Source organism: Myxocyprinus asiaticus, chromosome 7, assembly GCF_019703515.2.
Source record: "Myxocyprinus asiaticus isolate MX2 ecotype Aquarium Trade chromosome 7, UBuf_Myxa_2, whole genome shotgun sequence".
NCBI classification, from domain to species: domain Eukaryota; kingdom Metazoa; phylum Chordata; class Actinopteri; order Cypriniformes; family Catostomidae; genus Myxocyprinus; species Myxocyprinus asiaticus.
In genome coordinates this window covers 3,449,024-3,468,112 of record NC_059350.1, presented here as the reverse complement: position 1 = coordinate 3,468,112, position 19,089 = coordinate 3,449,024, and the positions used below count along the sequence as shown (strand labels likewise).

The following is a 19,089-nucleotide window of genomic DNA, read 5'->3' as shown; positions in this document are numbered from 1 at the left end:
GCCTGTGCTTCATGTTCCCTTGTTAATATGCCAATTTTTTTTTGTTCTGTTTCATAAAAAAGGTAAACACATGTTCCAGCACATGAATTTTCAGAATAAATGTTGTATTTCTTTAATGAGTTGACTTTATTTTTTCTTCTTGGTGCATAATTCTATAAAACTTTTTTATTTTAAAGGGATATTTTTTCTCCCCTTTTTCTCCCCAATTTGGAATGCCCAATTCCCAATGCGCTCTAAGTCCTCATGGTGGCGTAGTGACTCACCTCAATCTGGGTGACAGAGGACGAATCTCAGTTGCCTCTGCGTCTGAGACCATCAGTCCGTGCATCTTATCACATGGCTTGTTGAGCGCGTTACCGTGGAGACGTAGCATGTGCGGAGGCTTCGCGATATTCTCCGCGGCATCCACGAACAACTCGCCACATGCCTCACCGAGAGTGAGAACCACATTATGGCGACCACGAGGAGGTTACCCCATGTGACTCTACCCTCCCTAGCAACCGGGACAATTTGGTTGCTTAGGAGACCTGGCTGGACTCACTCAGCACACCCTGGATTCGAACTCGCGACTCCAGGGGTGGTCAATACTCGCTGAGCTACCCAGGCCCCAAGGGATAGTTTAACCAAAATTTATTCTGTCATCATTTACTCAACCTTGTGTCATTTCAAACCTTCTCTCTCTCCCTCTTTCATGAAACAAAATAAATGTTAGTTGCAATGTCAAGGTGCTGCTCTTTTACATACAATGAAAACACACCAAGGGTGACCAATGGCTCAAAAACACCCACCATAAAATTAGCCATACAAATTGTGCGCTACATTCCATGTCTTCTGAAGCTATACGATAGCTTTATGTGAGGAACCGATCGAAATTTGTCTGAATTAGCTGAAAATTGGCTCTCAAATCTGAATTGTGCTTCCTCGCACTGCTTGTTCAATTTAATTAAAATTAACTAAAGCAACACAATTCTAGACCTTTTTGTTACAACTTGATTTCATTGCGTTCTAACCATTTACATTTGTAAAATGGAAGTTTACTTAATCCATTTGAGTTGGGACTACATAGAAATGTTTTGTGGTGGTGATGTAGCATTAGCTAGGTTTCCATCCATGTATTTTTATGTGCATTTTGAGATATCGCATTAAGACTGTTGGATGGAAACACAGAGATGCTAATAAAATCTCCAAAATGCACAATAAAAATGTATGTGCTTGCTTGAGGTGGATAAATTTTTTTTATTAGATAAAAAGAAATGCGCACAAACTATGATGCAAACACATTATAACTTTATAAACTTCTGTTGAATTTATTAGGAATACAAGATGCACATGAAAAAAGTCATGACTACTTAGAGGACCAATCATTACATCTGAAATGTTGCTCTGGTCATCCTGAAATTACGGTGTCTAGAAAATCCAAAGTTGAACTGTGCCGAAGAGCAGGTTTATTGACACTTGAAAAATATACTATATATCCGCATTGAGTGATGTTTAGCTCTTTAAGCAGTTGCTATTAAACCATCCTTTCACTTGTTCACCTGGCAAATACTAATGATTAATAAAATAAATTAAGTTGAACTAACATAAGAAAATTAAATAAACGAAGCTAACGAAGTTGAGTTAAAACTACAATAGTACATAAATTCAACCTAATCCAACTAAATTATGTTATCTTAATGAAACGTACTTAATCTGAATGAAAGACATTCAATTACGTAAGGGTAATGACTTCATTCTTCGATTGCATGTTTAGTTGTCTTGTTTATTCTCTCCTTGCTCTCCCACTTAGTTTTTCTCCTTTTCCTCCTCCAGCAGCTGGTGAGAAGCAGCAGCTGAACTGATTGTAAAGCAAATGTCTCCCCTGAACTCCTAAAAATAGGGAAGAGAGTGTAAAATTGGTGCTGTCCACAGTAAATATGCTGAATTTTATGGGGGCTCCTCTGACACCCTATATGGGGTCGGGAGCCTCTGTAATCTCTAAAGACACTAGTTAAACTGTCTGGCTCCAGGAGGAAATATGATATTCATTTAAGTTGTAAAATGGCATTTAGGCTTGGCATCAAACATTCAGAGTGTCATCACTGGTTACCGGAAACTGACGTAAACACCCTGTAGATTCCTATAGACTGACAAACACTCCTCTTTTGACCCAGATATACCATGTTGCTTATATGTGTGATAAACTGAACACATTGCTCCTAATATAGGACTCGTGTAATTCTTGGTTCTGCTTTCATCCTTTAAATTAGCTGCTGAATCTGTAAAGAAAACATCTAAATGGGAGACATCTGTCCTGCCAAAGAGAGCAATGGTGATTTTATCACAACAGTAATTGCTTGAAAAGTTTTACTTATTGAATGATTGATGTATATTTATAATTTAATTAATAGTTTTAATGAAATATATATTTATTATCTTGCATAACTAAACATAATTTCCTGTCAAGCCCTTATTGAGATGTGAAAGTTTTACTGTTTTACGATTTATCTCAGAAACTACATCAACAAGGATCGCTGCTGTGAACTGGAAAAGACATTTTACAATGATTTGACTGGACATTTTACAATGATTTGACCAAGATTCAAAACTCTTGTATATCACTTTATTGCATGGATGCATTAGCAAGCTAATCTCTGCATGTGTTAATTACATTTTCCAAAATAGTCTATTCTACTAATAATAATCTGCGGCATACAGTCTTATCTCATCTTAATGTTGTAAAGAATCAGTAGCGGTAACACGTAATAGCATGTGTGATTAGTATGCATGCCAAGTATAATAAGTATGCAATTATACAATAATTATAGAATTCATTTTTATATCCATACAAAATATTTTAATCAATTAAAAAATAGAAATGAAACTGTCCTCTGTCACGCTGCCAAAATGGCAATCTGCTAATTTACTATAAATGCTATCGGGAGATTAATTCTTATAAGTATTTGTAGTTTTTCATGTTTTTTTTTTTTTTTTTAATAAGTATTGTGCCTCAGATGAACTAACAGCTAACTTATAAAATACAATGAAAGATTTATGATAATTTAGTTAATTTGGCTGTTTTTTGTTGGATGTTTGGTTTGGATAATGCACTCAACAAAGTTTAATGTTTAACAGGACTTACTACCATACTACTCTTACTATTTCTGTCATATATACAGTACTGTGCAAAAGTCGTAGGCACAAAAAATGTGTCTTAAGATGGCTTTAGCTTTAGTGTGTCTATAAGAAATATACATTTTAGACTCCCAAACATTCCATTTGCAAATAGAATAGATTAGAATAGAAGAACAGGGAGCCCTGCCAACAGATGTCATGGCCCTCACAGAGCCCCCCCACTGAACATGGAGTCAGTCTGAGATTACATAAAGAAACAGAAGCAATTGAGACAGACTAAATAGATAGAAGAACTGTGGTGAATTCTCCAAGAAACTTGAAACATCCTATCTGCCAACAACCAAGACAAACTGTCCAGGTGTATCTAGGAGAATTGGGGCTGTTTTAAAGGCAAAGGTGGTCACACCAAATATTGATTTAGCTTTTTTATGTTTACTGGACTTTGTATGACATTAAGTGATGAATGAAAACTATTTATGTCATTATTTTTGAAGACATCCTCACTATGCAACATTTCTCACAAGTGCCTAAAACCTTTGCACAGTACTGTTTACGTAGTATGCAATTTTGAACATGGCGAATGATTGTAGATACTATTTGGTTTAGCATTTTAGTGGCTTGTGGCATAAGACCTATAGTCTTTAATTCCGCTGTGACATTGTTTTCTCACTTACTTTGTGTATTTTTAGAATCCATCAAGATGTGTGACGACAAAGAGACTACAGCTTTGGTGTGTGACAACGACTCCGGCCTGGTCAAGGCTGGCTTGGGTCTTCCCTTCCATCGTTGGCCGCCCTCGTCACTAGGTAAATACAGATTTCCTTATTGGATTTGTAATGGGATAACATTTAAGGGTAGAAAAGTTTGTAGGTTTGCTCACACTGACCATAGGCCACTTTGGGCAGTTCTGATCATGCTGTTTCTCTTGGTCCTCTTCAGGGTGTGATGGTCGGTAGGGGTCAGAAAGACTCCTACATTGGGGACGAGGCTCAGAGCAAAATACATATCCTGACCCTGAAGTACCCTATCAAGCACGGCATCATCACCAACTGGGATGACATGGAGAAGATATGGCACCACACTTTCTACAACGAGCTCCGCATGGCCCCTGAGGAGCATCCCACCCTGCTCACTGAGGCCCCTCTGAACCCCAAGGCCAACCAAGAGAAGATGACCCAGATCATGTTTGAGACCTTCAATGTCCCCGCCATGTATGTTGCCATCCAGGCCATCCTGTGTCTGTATGCTTCTGGCCGTACCACGGGTAAGAAAACATGCTGTGAATGAGAAATCAAAACATCGTTATACACACAGCATTTGATGCAGTTATAATTCTAAACTTGTAGCTAAGCATGTATTCTGTATAGCTGTTCATTGAAGCTGACTGATTTCTTTTCTTTTTTCCCCCCTTTTCTCCCAAATTTGGAATGCCAAATTCCCAATGCGCTCTAAGTCCTCGCGGTGGCGTAGTGACTCGCCTCAATCCAGGTGGCGGAGGACGAATCACAGTTGCCTCCACGTCTGAGACTGTCAATCCGTGCATCTTATCAAGTGGCTTGTTGAGCGTGTTACCTAGGAGACATAGCACATGTGGAGGCCCACGCTATTCTCCACGGCATCCATGCACAACTCACCACGTGCCCCACCGAGAGCGAGAACCACACATTATAGTGACCACAAGGAGGTTACCCCATGTGACTCTACCCTCCCTAGCAACCGGGCCAATTTGGTTGTTTAGGAGACCTGGCTGGAGTCATTCAGCACCCCCTGGATTCGAACTTGTGACTCCAGGGGTGGTAGTCAATACTCGCTGAGGTACCCAGGCCCCTGAAGCTGACTGATTTCTTGTTCTTTGCTGCTATTAGGTATTGCACTGAATTGGTGTGATGGTGTGACCCACAATGTGCCCATCTATGAGGGTTACACTCTGTCCCACGCCATCATGTGTCTGGACTTGGCTGGTCACGAGCTGACAGACTACCTGATGAAGATCCTGACTGAGCGTGGATATTCTTTTGTCACAACAGGTGTGTACCTTGTTCCTTCATACTAAAATATGTAGTTAAGCTCTGGATGGTCCCTTTCCGCAATGGCAGACTTGATTTATTTGGTCTTGTGGCCTATACTTGCATCCAAGAAGTCCAAAAAACTGTTGGAGGTCCCATTGGTCATTTTATGCTTCAGGGTGTGGCTGTTACACACCCTCAATTCACCTTGTTGCTGAGGCTCAACATTGGACTACTTACCCAATAGTCTAATATTACGTCACCGAAGTGTAGACTTATGAGAGCACTGGAGTACTTGGCATGTTGAAACATTTACCACGTGTAAAGCCCTAAGAAACTAAACAAAGTGTTGTCCACCATAGCTGAGCGTGAGATTGTGTATGACATCAAGGAGAAGCTGTGCTATGTTGCCCTGGACTTCAAAAATGAGATGGCCACTACCGCTGCCTCTTCCTTCCTCCCTCAAGAAGAGCTATGAGCTTCCTGACAGTCAGGTCATCACCATCGGTAACAAACGTTTCCGTTACCCTGAGACCCTGTTCCAGCCTTCCTTCATTGGTACGTTTGAAAACAAATCTGAGTGAGATTATCTCTTGCTACCTTACATTTTCGCCATGTAATTATTCCTCTGTTTCTAAAATCTGTGCTCCCTTCAAAATATTTACCCAGGTATGGAGTCTGCTGGCATTCACGAGACCGCTTACAACAGCATCATGAAGTGTGTCATTGACATCAGGAATCTGGTGGTACCACAATGTACCTGGTATTGCTGACCGTATGCAGAAGGAGATCACAGCCCTGGCTCCTAGCACAATGTAAATTAAGGTAAAATAGCCCACAGCTATAACACTTTTTAAAATTAACTGGTTTTAACTTGAAACGCAACACTGAGCATGTTTACATGCACGATCTGACGTTGATTATGCTTTATAAGCCGACAACTTGTAAGGCCATGTAAACGCCTTAAACGGCTTTCCTTTATTGGGGTAAGGACATTAAACAGTTTATGTAAAAATATGGTATAGGCTCCAGCACTCCTGTGAACCTACTTAGGATAAGCAGTTGTACAGGTGGATGGATTATGTTTTCATGTTGACATTAAAACTGATGAAAGTCATGTGTTGCCAAAATTGACAATGTAGATTGGTTTTCTGAATGGTGTTTATTTTCTGCTTCTTTGCAGATCATTGCTCCCCTGAGCATATGTATTCCGTATGGATCAGCGGTTCCATCCTGGCTTCCCTGTCCACCTTCCAGCAGATGTGGATCACCAAGCAGGAATACGATGAGGCTGGTCCCAGCATCGTCCACTGCAAGTGCTTCTAAACACCCGGCCCACCATCTTATCACTGCCCGTTGCTCAGGAACCAAGCGACTAGTCGGACATTTTTCTAACGACACTTGCAACTGCTTGATGACATAGAACCAAGCAGTTGTAAACATTACTGACTTACTTGGCTTGGTATTTTGGTGAATGCTGCTAGAAAGGAAGCACCCTGCTCCCTTAGATTCAAGTGATGTTGACACTGCCATATGTTCCACTGTACACCCTCCCCAGTTGATATCCAACACAAATCACACACCAACAGAGTAATAAAAGTTGAATATGTATTTTTGAACATGGAAGAATGAATATGTCATTCCAGTAACTGCTGCTTGCTCTAATGACTTGAGACATGGTATACAAGGCTTCACCCCACACTGAGACGGACTAAATCATATTTACACAACCTCTCAGATGGTTTATAGATAAATAACATTATGCTTGGTCTTGTTATGTCTGTAAACTGACAGCTATAAACCATCAAGACTGTTTAAAGAGATTCTAGATTCCCTTAGGACATACAGTAGTATTGACAGTTGCACTTGACCAAGAGTGTAGATTTGGCTTGAAATTTGGAGGGGTTGCAACATGAAGCATTTACATGTTTCCACTGATCATGATATAAATATTGGGGGGTTTGTACTTGTTTGTTTTGACAAATGCCCCTGTACTTGACTCCCAAGTTTGCACTGCCTGTATAAAAGCTGAAACCACAATCATAATCTTTATTAACCACAAGTTTAGTACTGCCTGATTATAGTGTAATCACATATTTATTACAATTATTTACAAAACAAAAGAAATGCAGTAATCTAGAATAATTGCATCCAATTTACACAAAGCAATTAATTTACCTAGTTCGACTGAAGAAACTATTTTAAAATGATCTAAGTATGGGGACAATTGTAACCATGTTTACAAAACTACCAACCATCTTTTCAAGGAATAATAGTACTGTTTTATTCCTAACATGTTTTCTTCTTTATATGGTGCTTCTACAACCTTCTACAAGGAGCGCCGCGTGGCCCCTGAGGAGCATCACACCCTGCTCACTGAGGTCCCTCTGAACCCCAAGGCCAACCGAAAGAAGATGACCCAGATCATGTTTGAGACCTTCAATGTCCCCGCCATGTATGTTGCTGTCCTGGCCCTGTATCATAGTTAGAAGTGGCACCTATATTTTAATTATTTGAGAGTTTTAGACAGCATAATATGGATGTTGTTTGGACAAAAAAAAAAAAAAAAAAAAAAAAGGTAAAGAATTCATACTTCAAAATATATGTAATTTCTCATGAGGTGAAATATTCCCGCTTTTTTTCCTCAGGTAGCGGGAAAACTCTACTGCGCGTGCGCTTTGTAATGAGAGGAATTTATTTAGTACGCTTGCTGTAATTATTGCAACCTGTTAATCCCCAGTACGTCATTTTCCATAATAAAATGTTGAAATAAGGTAAAAGAATACTTCCACGACCCACTGTAACAAAGTAGTTGATTATAATCAAATTATGAACAATTAAACGGTGGACTGGTGTGTGTGCGCGCGTGCGTACTTCAGCGTGAAGTGCTCAGGCAGTCTAGGATGATGCTGTGCGCATGCGCACTGTAAATCAGTGAGCTCAGGTACGGGATGGGTTGTTTTTTCTACTACGCAGCTGTCGCTCGACAATAATGGACATAATTTTATGGACGTCGCAAGGATGTGAAGATAAAAATGCACGTTATATCTCTCATTATTCATCTCTCACGATAAGGAAGGTCAAAGTGGGTGAGCTTAAAGCGCTTATTGATCCAAGTCAATATTTACCTACAGACTAAGGGCAGGTGAAGAGAGGAGTGTAAACATACTGCGCTCACACTGTAACCAGCAGGTTTGGTTTATTTATTAAATTATTTATGGGCTTATATTTAGTAGTTTGACATGTTTATGAATGTGAAATTACGATATGCTGATATTCTATGTAGTGTATTGAATCATTTTAATTACGCATGCTTATGCACTCACAATAAACGCGACTCAGCATTGTCGTGATTTATTAATTGCAGGGTAAACATGTATTTATTAAATGTAAGAATATAAGAAATGTAGCTTTAGAAAGAGGATGTGGCATCGGCTTATGCCCTGCTGGAAAATAGCTGTGTTTTGTAACATGGTAGCTGGTCTTAAGATGGTCCAAGTTGGTCATGAGCTGGTCCAAGCTGGTCCAAGGTGGTCCAAAGATGGTCCAATGTGGTCATGAGCTGGTCCAAGTTGGTCATGAGCTGGTCCTTAGATGATTCAGGCTGTCCTAAGATGGTCCATGATGGTCATGAGCTGGTTCAAGTTGGTCATGAGCTAGTCCAAGCTGGTCCTAAGATGATTCAAGCTGGTCCTAAGATGGTCCAAGATGGTCACGAGCTGGTCCTTAGATGATTCAAGCTGTCCTAAGAAGGTCCAAGATGGTCATGAGCTGGTTCAAGTTGGTCATGAGCTAGTCCAAGCTGGTCCTAAGATGGTTCAAGCTGGTCCTAAGATGGTCCAAGATGGTCATGAGCTGGTCCAAAATGGTCATGATCATGAGCTGGTCCAAGATTGTCATGAGCTGGTCCAAGTTGGTCATGAGCTGGTCCAAGTTGGTCATGAGCTGGTCCAAGCTGTTCCTGAGATGGCCAGGATGGTCATGAACTGGTCCAAAATGGTCATGATCATGAGCTGGTCCAAGATGGTCATGAGCTGGTCCAAGCTGGTCCTAAAATGGTCATGAGCTGGTCCAAGTTGGTCATGAGCTGGTTCAAGCTGGTCCTAAAATGGTCTAAGTTGGTCCTAAGATGGTCATGAGCTTGTCCAAGTTGGTCCTTAGCTGGTCGACCAGCTACCATCTTCCAAAAACCAGCTTGACCACCTTGAGCTGGTATGACAAGCTGGTAGCTGGTCTCCCAGCTTGGACCAGCTAAAGACCAGCTTGGACCATCTTAGCACCAGCTTGAACCATCTAGAAACCAGCTACCATGTTCCAAACACAGCTACCAGTTTAAGTTGGATTTTCCATTAGGGTATGTAAAAATATAAATAAATAATGTGAGCACTGGGCTGTAACCTACTGTGCATTCCTGCATGCACAGTAAGGTTTTCGATAGGTTTGCAATGGTAAAATCGCGTAAAACACACCTACGCTACATTTAACATTGCAACAGATGGTGACTGACGCGCGTGGGTCAATTACACGCAGACAAGATTGCCAATTGCAACACGTTGCTTATAATAGGCATGTGATTTTGCATTATTATATTACAGTATGTTTATTGAAATAAGGTAAAAGAATACTTCCACAACCCACTGTAACAAAGTAGTTGATTACAATCAAATTATGAACAATTAAACGGTGGACTGGTGTGTGTGCGTGCGTGCGTACTTCAGCGTGAAGTGCTCAGGCAGTCTAGGATGATGCTGTGCGCATGCGCACTGTAAATCAGTGAGCTCAGGTACGGGATGGGTTGCTTTTCTACTACACAGCTGTCGCTCGACAATAATGGACATAATTTTATGGACGTCGTAAGGATATGAAGATAAAAATGCACGTTATCTCTCTCATTATTCATCTCTCACGATAAGGAAGGTCAAAGTGGGTGAGCTTAAAGCGCTTATTGATCCAAGTCAATATTTACCTACAGACTAAGGGCAGGTGAAGAGAAGAGTGTAAACATACTGCGCTCACACTGTAACCAGCAGGTTTGGTTTATTTATTAAATTATTTATGGGCTTATATTTAGTAGTTTGACATGTTTATGAATGTGAAATTATGATATGCTGATATTCTATGTAGTGTATTGAATCATTTTAATTACGCATGCTTATGCACTCACAATAAACGCGACTCAGCATTGTCGTGATTTATTAATTGCAGGGTAAACATGTATTTATTAAATGTAAGAATATAAGAAATGTAGCTTTAGAAAGAGGATGTGGCATCGGCTTATGCCCTGCTGGAAAATAGCTGTGTTTTGTAACATGGTAGCTGGTCTTAAGATGGTCCAAGTTGGTCATGAGCTGGTCCAAGTTGGTGATGTGCTGATCCAAGCTGGTCCTAAGATGGTCCAAGATGGTCATGAGCTGGTCCTTAGATGATTCAAGCTGTCCTAAGATGGTCCAAGTTGGTCATGAACTGATCCAAGCTGGTCCTAAGATGGTCCAGGCTGGTCCTAAGATGGTCCAAGTTGGTCATGAGCTGGTCCAGGTTGGTCATGAGCTGGTCCTAAGATGGTCCAAGTTGGTCATGAGCTGGTCCAAGTTGGTCATGAGCTGGTCCAAGCTGGTCCTAAGATGGTCCAAGATGGTCATGAGCTGGTCCAAGTTGGTCATGAGCTGGTCCTTAGATGGTCCAAGATGGTCATGAGCTGGTCCAGTTTGGTCATGAGCTGGTCCAAGGTGGTCCTGAGATGGTCCAAGTTGGTCATGAGCTAGTCCAAGCTGGTAGCTAGTCTAAGCTGGTCTCCCAGCTTGGACCAGCTAAAGACCAGCTTGGACCATCTTAGGACCAGCTTAAACCAGCTAGAAACCAGCTAACATGTTCCAAACACAGCTACCAGCTTAAGTTGAATTTTCCATTAGGGTATGTCAAGAATATAAATAAATAATGTGAGCACTGGGCTGTAACCTACTGTGCAGGAAAACTGGAAAAAACCAAACACATTCCTGCATGCACAGTAAGGTTTTCGATCAGTTTGCAACGGGAAAATCACGTAATGCGCACCTACGCTACATTTAACATTGCAACAGATGGTGACTGATGCGTGCGGGTTAATTACACGCAGACAAGATTGCCAATTGCAACACGTTGCTTATAATAGGCATGTGATTTTGCATTATTATATTACAGTATGTTTATTCCTTATGTGACTTTTTCAACAGGACAAAATGTCGAACAATAACAACATGATGTCCAAGAAGATCCGGACGGAATACATGAAGAAGTTCCAGGATCCAAAGTGGGAGACATTCTCGAAATGTTATGAGGACTCTGTGAAATACAGACTGACCCGGAGGGTGATGGAGCAGACTCATAGACCGTTATTTGGGGATGGATGGGACAGCGGGTCCAACTCGAGTGGAAGGTCCAGTCCAAAGATGCAGGAGGTAAACAACTCAAATGCCAAACACTATACATCTTCTTCAGAGTCCAAGAACGAGACCGCAGAGGTTCGGAAATCCTGGAAGCCACAGGTGAATGGGGAAGTTCACACGGATACTAGTGCATCCTCGGAAAGCTCAGCCCCCGTAGGTAGGTCAATGTCTCATGTGATCATGCCAAAGTATAATTTGATTGATTCATTCATTGATTTAAACCAATTGAAAAATTTCTCTGAAGTAATAGTTTACCTAGAAATGAAAATTCTGTCATTATTTACTCACCCTCATGTCATTTTGACTTTTGTGTTTTATGGAAAAATAACAGCATATGGGTAAGGAACGACATAAGGGTGAAAAATAATAATAATTTTCATTTTTGGGTGAATTGTTCCCTTAATTATACCTGTCTACCTGCAACTCCCCAACAAACATTGAATCAAGTGATTCAGTTTTCTTTTACATTCATGGCAGAAAATGGGTACAAAGGCGCAAAAACTACTAACGGTCCATCAGAATCCGTTCCAAGACACCGTCAAAGACATCGGGCTCCCCGTTCAGAACTGTGCTACCCTAATAGGGACCTGGACAGTGACGAATCACATCTACCTGTGTTAAGAAAACCATCCAGGGCCAACAGCCAACCACCAGGGAACACCAAGGTCCGGACACCCAACCGTGACAACAGATGGTCTTTTACCCGTCATGATTGGGCAGAAAGGCATATTGAGACCAGGGACAGAAAGACACCAAACATAAGAGCATCCATGTCTGCTGGAGAGGTGAGAACTGCTAGTAACTGGAGCTTTCTGTATCGCATATGAAATCTAGTCCTGCATAGTGGTTGAATGGGGTCTCTGATGGCCAATTTAATGCTACAACCTTATGTTACTATACCTACGTTTTTGCAAAATGATTTTTACATGGCTCATTGCACATATCATGGCACTTTCCTGAAATGAACACTAGAGGCGCTACAACAACAATGACTTTAATTTATTTCACACAAATCACTAGAAAATGGAAGATTGGTAGTTTATAAACACTTACTTTTTCGGGGCCTGGTTAGCTCAGCGAGTATTGACACTGACTACCACCCCTGGAGTCACGAGTTCGAATCCAGGGCGTGCTGAGTGACTCCAGCCAGGTCTCCTAAGCAACCAAATTGGCCTGGTTGCTAGGGAGGGTAGAGTCACATGGGGTAACCTCCTCGTGGTCGTGATTAGTGGTTCTCGCTCACAATGGGGCGCGTGGTAAGTTGTGCGTGGATCGTGGAGAATAGCGTGAAGCCTCCACATGCTGTGAGTCTCTGCGGTGTCATGCACAACAAGCCACGTGATAAGATGCGCGGATTGACGGTCTCAGGCAACTGAGACTTGTCCTCCGCCACCCGGATTGAAGTAACCGCACCAGCACGAGGACCTACTAAGTAGTGGGAATTGGGCATTCCAAATTGGGAGAAAAGTTTATTTAAAAAATAAAACACTAACTTTTTCACCCTGTTCCTGACACAGTGCTACCTTATGACATCTAAACACTTTTAACTGTAGCACATGACTTGTAAGGCGAAATATTTGAACGTTTGTATTACATAACCAACTACATTTACAAGCTTGTTCCATTGCGATTAACTTGCGCAGTAGCTCAACTGACAGAGCATTGCACTTGCAATGCGAGCAACCGGAGTACGAGTCCTGTGGGGCACGCGGGTCGACGTGTGTGCCAAAAGTGTCATAGAAGCACCGTAAAATTATGTGGTTGCGTTATTTTCATCTAACATTTGCTTTTATGACACTATTGGTTAGGTTTAGGGTAGGGAGGTAGGTAGGTTTTGTTTAGGGATGGGTAAAAATATCGAATTCCAGAATTTGGAATTTAGGAATTGTGCCATGGGAACCAAAGTGAGAGAGCTTTAGCGGAAATGAAAGTGAGTGTTTTTTAAAACACACAAATTTTGAATAAATTATACATACACAGAGGAAACTTTTTAAGTTCAACCACAAAGGAAACCTGTCCTAACTAAACAGTGGTGTGCTAATCATTGTAATGAAGCACCAGCCGACATCTGACACGGAATGTGGAAAAGCTAAATTATTCAGCGTAGTGCAGTGATATCCTGAAGCTCGAGCAAGATTAGTTTCTTTGGAGTAGAAAGGTTTAGTAGGTTAAGCGAAGGCTGGATTTCATCATTGTAGAAATGGAAAACATCCGAACATTAGTGGAACATTTTAGAACACTGGAATAAGATCATTAAACTTTAATTTATAGATAAACACACCCAGATAACATGGGCCAATTAATAGTTTTAGAGGGACAGATCACTCAAAACTGAAAATTCTGTCATCATTTATTCACCCTCATGTTGTTCCAAACCCTTTCTTGGACTAAAGACTTTCTTTCTTTAGTGAAACACAAAAGATCAACTTTGGGCACTTATATGTCTAGGGGGTTGATTTGAAACGAACAGATTTAAACGTATTTATTTATTTATTTTTATATGAAAGTCTAATTAAAAACTGAATTGGAAACTTTTTACCAGGGCTTCATCATTTATTTTTGGTACTTTTCAAATGCCTTTTCAAATTATGTATAGATTTTATGGTTTTAACTATTATAAAAATACAGATTATTACATGTTTAAGACTATGATAATCTAAACAAAGAGTGAAATATACATTTCAGGATTTATTGTGTGAAAATTATTTCTATCAAAAATTACATCTGTCCCACAGTTGTGGCGTAATTTCCACCACAACAAACAATTCTGCCCCTATTAAAGTTAGTGTGCTTGTTAACCAAGTCGACACATGAAGTGTCAGTGATGCTTGACATGAAATATGAGAAAAGAGATGTTTGAAGAAAAAAACTAATCTAGATAACATCACTTGAGCAGAGAATTTTAATTGGGCGCCTTTTCCAATCAAGCTATAATTTTGACAAATAATGAAAAACAAATTGACTGTGTATTTTGGACACACAAAATGTTAGCTATGACGTTAGCCTTAGCAAGACAAAGGAGTCGGCTATTTTTTTTTTTTTTACGTTAAAAATGTCCTTTCCATCATTGTCATTTCCAGCACATAATTCTGTCAACCTCCTGAGACCCGAGCGGGACTGCTGTGTGCATTTTCCATTTCCCTTTCTGATTTGTAACTAGTAGCAACTAAAAAATAAACAAAAAATAAATCAAATAAAATGTTTTTCTAGAGCAAATTGTTTTCCTAAAAATGTATGTCAACATATGTGGACAGCGGGACTAAGTTGTGAACTTTTTTAATAATGCCAAGTGATAGAAAGTCAGATTTTTTTCATCAAATGTATTATACAAGTTTATTATGTGTCCAGGAGTGTTGGTTATTCATGTTTTTGAGATGTTACAGACATTACATCAGAAATTAGCATAATTAATTCTGATTCAAAGTAATGTCCAGCATCATCCAATCACTGCCAACCATGTTAAAATAAAATGATACATTATAAATTCTGAATCTATGTACTGATTATCATTGTCTCATGTCTGTCAAACATGTTGAGTGATCCAAACATCATCTGCAGCCTGAAATTGAACTTTTGATGAGAAGTTTGGAGTGGATGCACTTAGCTGCATAGTGAGGATGCTCCCTTGCTCCCTATTTAGTGAATGACTTAACCTCCAGTGTGCTGTCTGTCTGCACTGATCTCAGAACAGTTCAAAATGCACCTTATTTTCTTCCTAACTCCATATAAAGTCTCTGAAAGCAACATTTTTCAGCTTTTGAATGAACCCATTGATTTTCAGTGTGATAATGCACAGAATAGAACCGAATTGTACAGTGATAACAAAATAAAATATAACAAACTGCATATTAAAATGAAGCGAAATGCCCCAAAGATGTGTTAGAGTTGAAAGTTCTTCAAAATAACTTGTACGTTTTTTCAAATTATTAGGGAACGATGTCCCTAAATCCACGCATGTGGACATCACGTTTATCAGCGCCTTGACGCACAAATAAATGAATGAAATTTTTACAGCGGCATATCAGACGAAACTAGAGACACAATTCTTTACGCCCAGACAGGTTGCAATTAAAAAACGTAAAGAGATTTCCTACCAGAGGCACTTTTGTTGGCGCTGCTCCCGTAGAAGTGCTTCACGGAAATCAACGCCATGCTGTTATGTCACGTGACTCCATGTGGCAGAAGTTTAACACTTAAATGACAGTCTAGAGTCTTGTTTTCAGTTGGTTAAAATTATGCGTTGCATATAGCGAAGCCAAAATACAACGGCTTGGGGTCGCATAAGGTTAAACACAATACAGAATTTGAGATGTGCTGGAAATGATGTGCACTGTGGTGGGAATATTTCAGGAAAAATTACAGAAATCTCCTGTGATACATGAGAATAAACCGTTGGACATTGTTAGTAGGAAACTTTTTAAATAAATGCATTGAGGAAATAAAATGGTTAAAAATAAAATGAATGAAAAATGTTTGAATGAGACCAAAGTTGAAGAAGCACCCAGATATATTACAGAATGTTCATAGAACAATAAAAGTGAATGGGAGCTCCAGAAATGACAAAAAAAGCACCATAAGAGTAGTCCACATGACTTTAATAAATTTGAATTCTGAAATGGACTTTGGATGGATGCAGAGATTATGCAAATTTTGATGCAAAGCATGAACTCTGACTCACCTTTATTCTCAGATTCATCGGGCCGACGTGGGCGTCCAGACTCGAAGAGAGTCAGAAAAACACGGAAGAGGATTAGATCACCGGAGGTCGAGGTCAGCTGACCTAGTGAAGTGCCGTCGATCAGAACTGAGTGTTGCGGATGAGCGCTGGATGACCGAATACATGCGCTGCTTCTCTGCTCGGCTGAGATAGACGGCTGATGTAGGATCAGTCCATGTCTTCATGTCAATGGATTTGATATGAGGTACAGGTCGCAGGTAACCGATCCCAAACCAGCACTACAGGACGATTTTAAAATAGAGTTTAAAATGAAGTTGTTCATATTCAGGATAATTCTATATTTTTTGAGACTGTCTACAGTCACTTTCTCATGAATGCATAGAAGGACCAAACATTTATTTACACATTTGCTAGTATACATATTATGATGGGTTTTGTATTCAATATCTTTTGAAGGTCATTTGATGGCATAATTTGATTGGACCAAACTATTTATAGAGAGACGGGTGATAAGAATTGTTCTAGATGTTCCAGCCTGCCTGTGTTTTATGTTGAATTGCTTCATATGTAAGCGGTACACATTCTTACTCTTTTGAATGTAATTGATTGATGTTTGGTTTGTGTTTCTTTAATGAATTGGTGTTGAAAGACAGTGTAAGAAGTGCAGTCCTGTTATAAAATGTTGATGTTTTTCCTCACCAATCACCTCTAATAATCATTTTAAATCACATATTCCACTTCTTGCACAAATTGAAGATGTCAAGTTATCAATATTTTAAGGAGTAACAAAAACTGATTTCTAACTTTTTTCAAAATACTAATTTATGGGGTGTCTTGTATATATTTAGCTTTTCCCATATATATATATAAAATACGTCTGATCAGCACTGGACACGTGATAGACACTTTGAATGAAATTTACCCTGCTCATTAAGGCCCAGGTGTACTTCGTTTTTCTGCGTTCCGGATCAGATCGCGCCCGGTCGACTGCGTTCAGAGTATACTCTTTGGGCCGTAAGTGAATACAAAAATGAGAACTGTCCACGTGTCGAGAAAATCTGGGCCGCACACAGACAGCGCATGTGTACGGACAGTACTGTGCGTGGAGTGATCAGAAACATGGACAAACGAAGTATACTTTGGCCTTTAGTCTTGATCTCAGTTGGTTTGTACTCTGGACATTCTTGAATGAAGTACTCAAAATAAACATAAAAAAATATATATTTTTCAGCAATGTTTACATTTTGACCACTGTATTTGTACATGAGAACATGCACAGGTAGATTTATTTTTCATCTGCAGAAAATAAATACTCTGAATGCTTTGCAGTGAATAAACTATGTTTGAATAAAATCCTGTTTCATCCATATTCTGTTCATGCCTTTGTAGTATTGTAAAGAAATAGTTCACTTAAAAATGAAAGTTCTGTCATCATTTACTCACCCTCATGTCACTTTTCACGTCAAACCTGGTGCAACGCATCTTAATGCGCCAATTTTAAATATGTAGAAGCACAAATTAAATTTGAGAGCTCCGGAAGAGGGGCAGATTTTCAGTGAATAATGACTTTCTGTGTGTTCCTCTCACAAAACTATCATATGGCTTCTGAAGACTTGGAATATAGCGCACAAACCGGGCTACATTGTAAACCCTAATAAGTTAGGAGAACTCAAAAAATTTGAGGCAGTCATTTACATAACATTTTTAAGTTAATAAACTCCCAAGTTAATTGAACTTTTAGGTTTTGATTTTGTGCTACACATATTAATTAATTAATTACTCTTAACTTGAAATATTGTGTAAGCGAACTCATACATTTTAATGCCACTTAACTTAAAATTGTACTCTTTGGCTGAACTTAAAATTACTGTGTAAATTCAACTTAAAGGTGCTGCAAGTGATTTTAGCCATTCTAGAATTTCCACAAGCTGTCAGATTAGCCACGCCCCCTCTTTCCAAAACGCCGCACTCCAAAGATACCAAATGAGCTTTATTAAGACCGACACTAGCAGAAACAAATAGCGCCCTCAACTGACAACAGTTCTGAACAACATGGCATAAAAATGTCATTAAAATGCCTCAAATTCACTGCAACTACAATACAGGCAGTATGCGTCATTGTCCGCGGCTGACACGTTTTTGTTTGCTGTTTACAGAGTCTAGAGCTGTCACAAGCTGGGCTTCCATCGAAATGTTTTGCATTTTTAATGCGCATTACTGAAAATTCATCTAAAGAAAATGCGAAACATCGCTTGTTTCCATGAACTGTAAATGCCTTTTTCAGGAGCAGCTGAACGACCTCTTTGCTTCGGGGAGAGTTGTATTTGCTGTAATAAAGCAATTGTACGTTATGTTATTAAATGCTGACAGGAGACGTCACAGAATAAGTGCAGTAGCTCACATAATGAGGGCTCAAAATGACTATTCCAATTCGCCGACAGCCTCCATATACCTGGGAGCGCCCGCGCTCAAAACAGTTCTGGTGGATTGTGAAGACCCACTTAAACGACAATCTTTGGGTGAAGCACTTTCGACTAAACGGCTATGTTTGAAGCATTGTGTGCCATGGTCGGGCCTTCCATTGAGCCAGTCACATCAAGCTCTCGCACACCTATACAAACGACGAGCGCATTGCCATCGCGCTTTACAAATGGTCATAACGCCATCGTTCATGCAAATAAGCCGTTTCCATCTTTTTAATGCACATTTTAACTAATGCAGAACTCTACAAAAACCCCTCCTAGCACATTTAATTTTATGCGAATTTTGAGTCTATTCGCATATCAAACGTTTCCATTCAGGATTTATTATGTGCATTTTCAAAAATTATGCACATAAAAATAGTTGGATGGAAATGCAGCTACAGAGA

General features: G+C 39.8%; 1 protein-coding gene and 1 pseudogene across 6 annotated transcripts; both read left to right on the top strand.

Annotated features, from left to right (window-relative positions):
• The first annotated feature begins 2 nt into the window (after positions 1 to 2).
• On the top strand, positions 3 to 7,371 carry LOC127443610 (actin, alpha skeletal muscle 2-like; annotated as a pseudogene).
• Positions 7,372 to 7,452: 81 nt separating this feature from the next.
• Positions 7,453 to 17,573, top strand: LOC127443609 (centriole, cilia and spindle-associated protein-like). 6 transcript variants are annotated; one of them, XM_051702302.1, is made up of 4 exons: positions 7,453 to 7,575; positions 11,330 to 11,699; positions 12,020 to 12,327; positions 16,233 to 17,573. In XM_051702302.1, the coding sequence occupies exons 2-4, from the start codon at positions 11,336 to 11,338 to the stop codon at positions 16,410 to 16,412; spliced, it is 852 nt and encodes a 283-aa protein (XP_051558262.1). In that variant the 5' UTR covers positions 7,453 to 7,575; positions 11,330 to 11,335; the 3' UTR covers positions 16,413 to 17,573. The 6 variants fall into 6 exon arrangements, with proteins under 6 accessions (XP_051558262.1, XP_051558258.1, XP_051558260.1 ...); XM_051702298.1 differs by lacking the exon at positions 7,453 to 7,575 and adding an exon at positions 8,066 to 8,157; XM_051702300.1 differs by lacking the exon at positions 7,453 to 7,575 and adding an exon at positions 8,066 to 8,209.
• Positions 17,574 to 19,089: the final 1,516 nt, after the last annotated feature.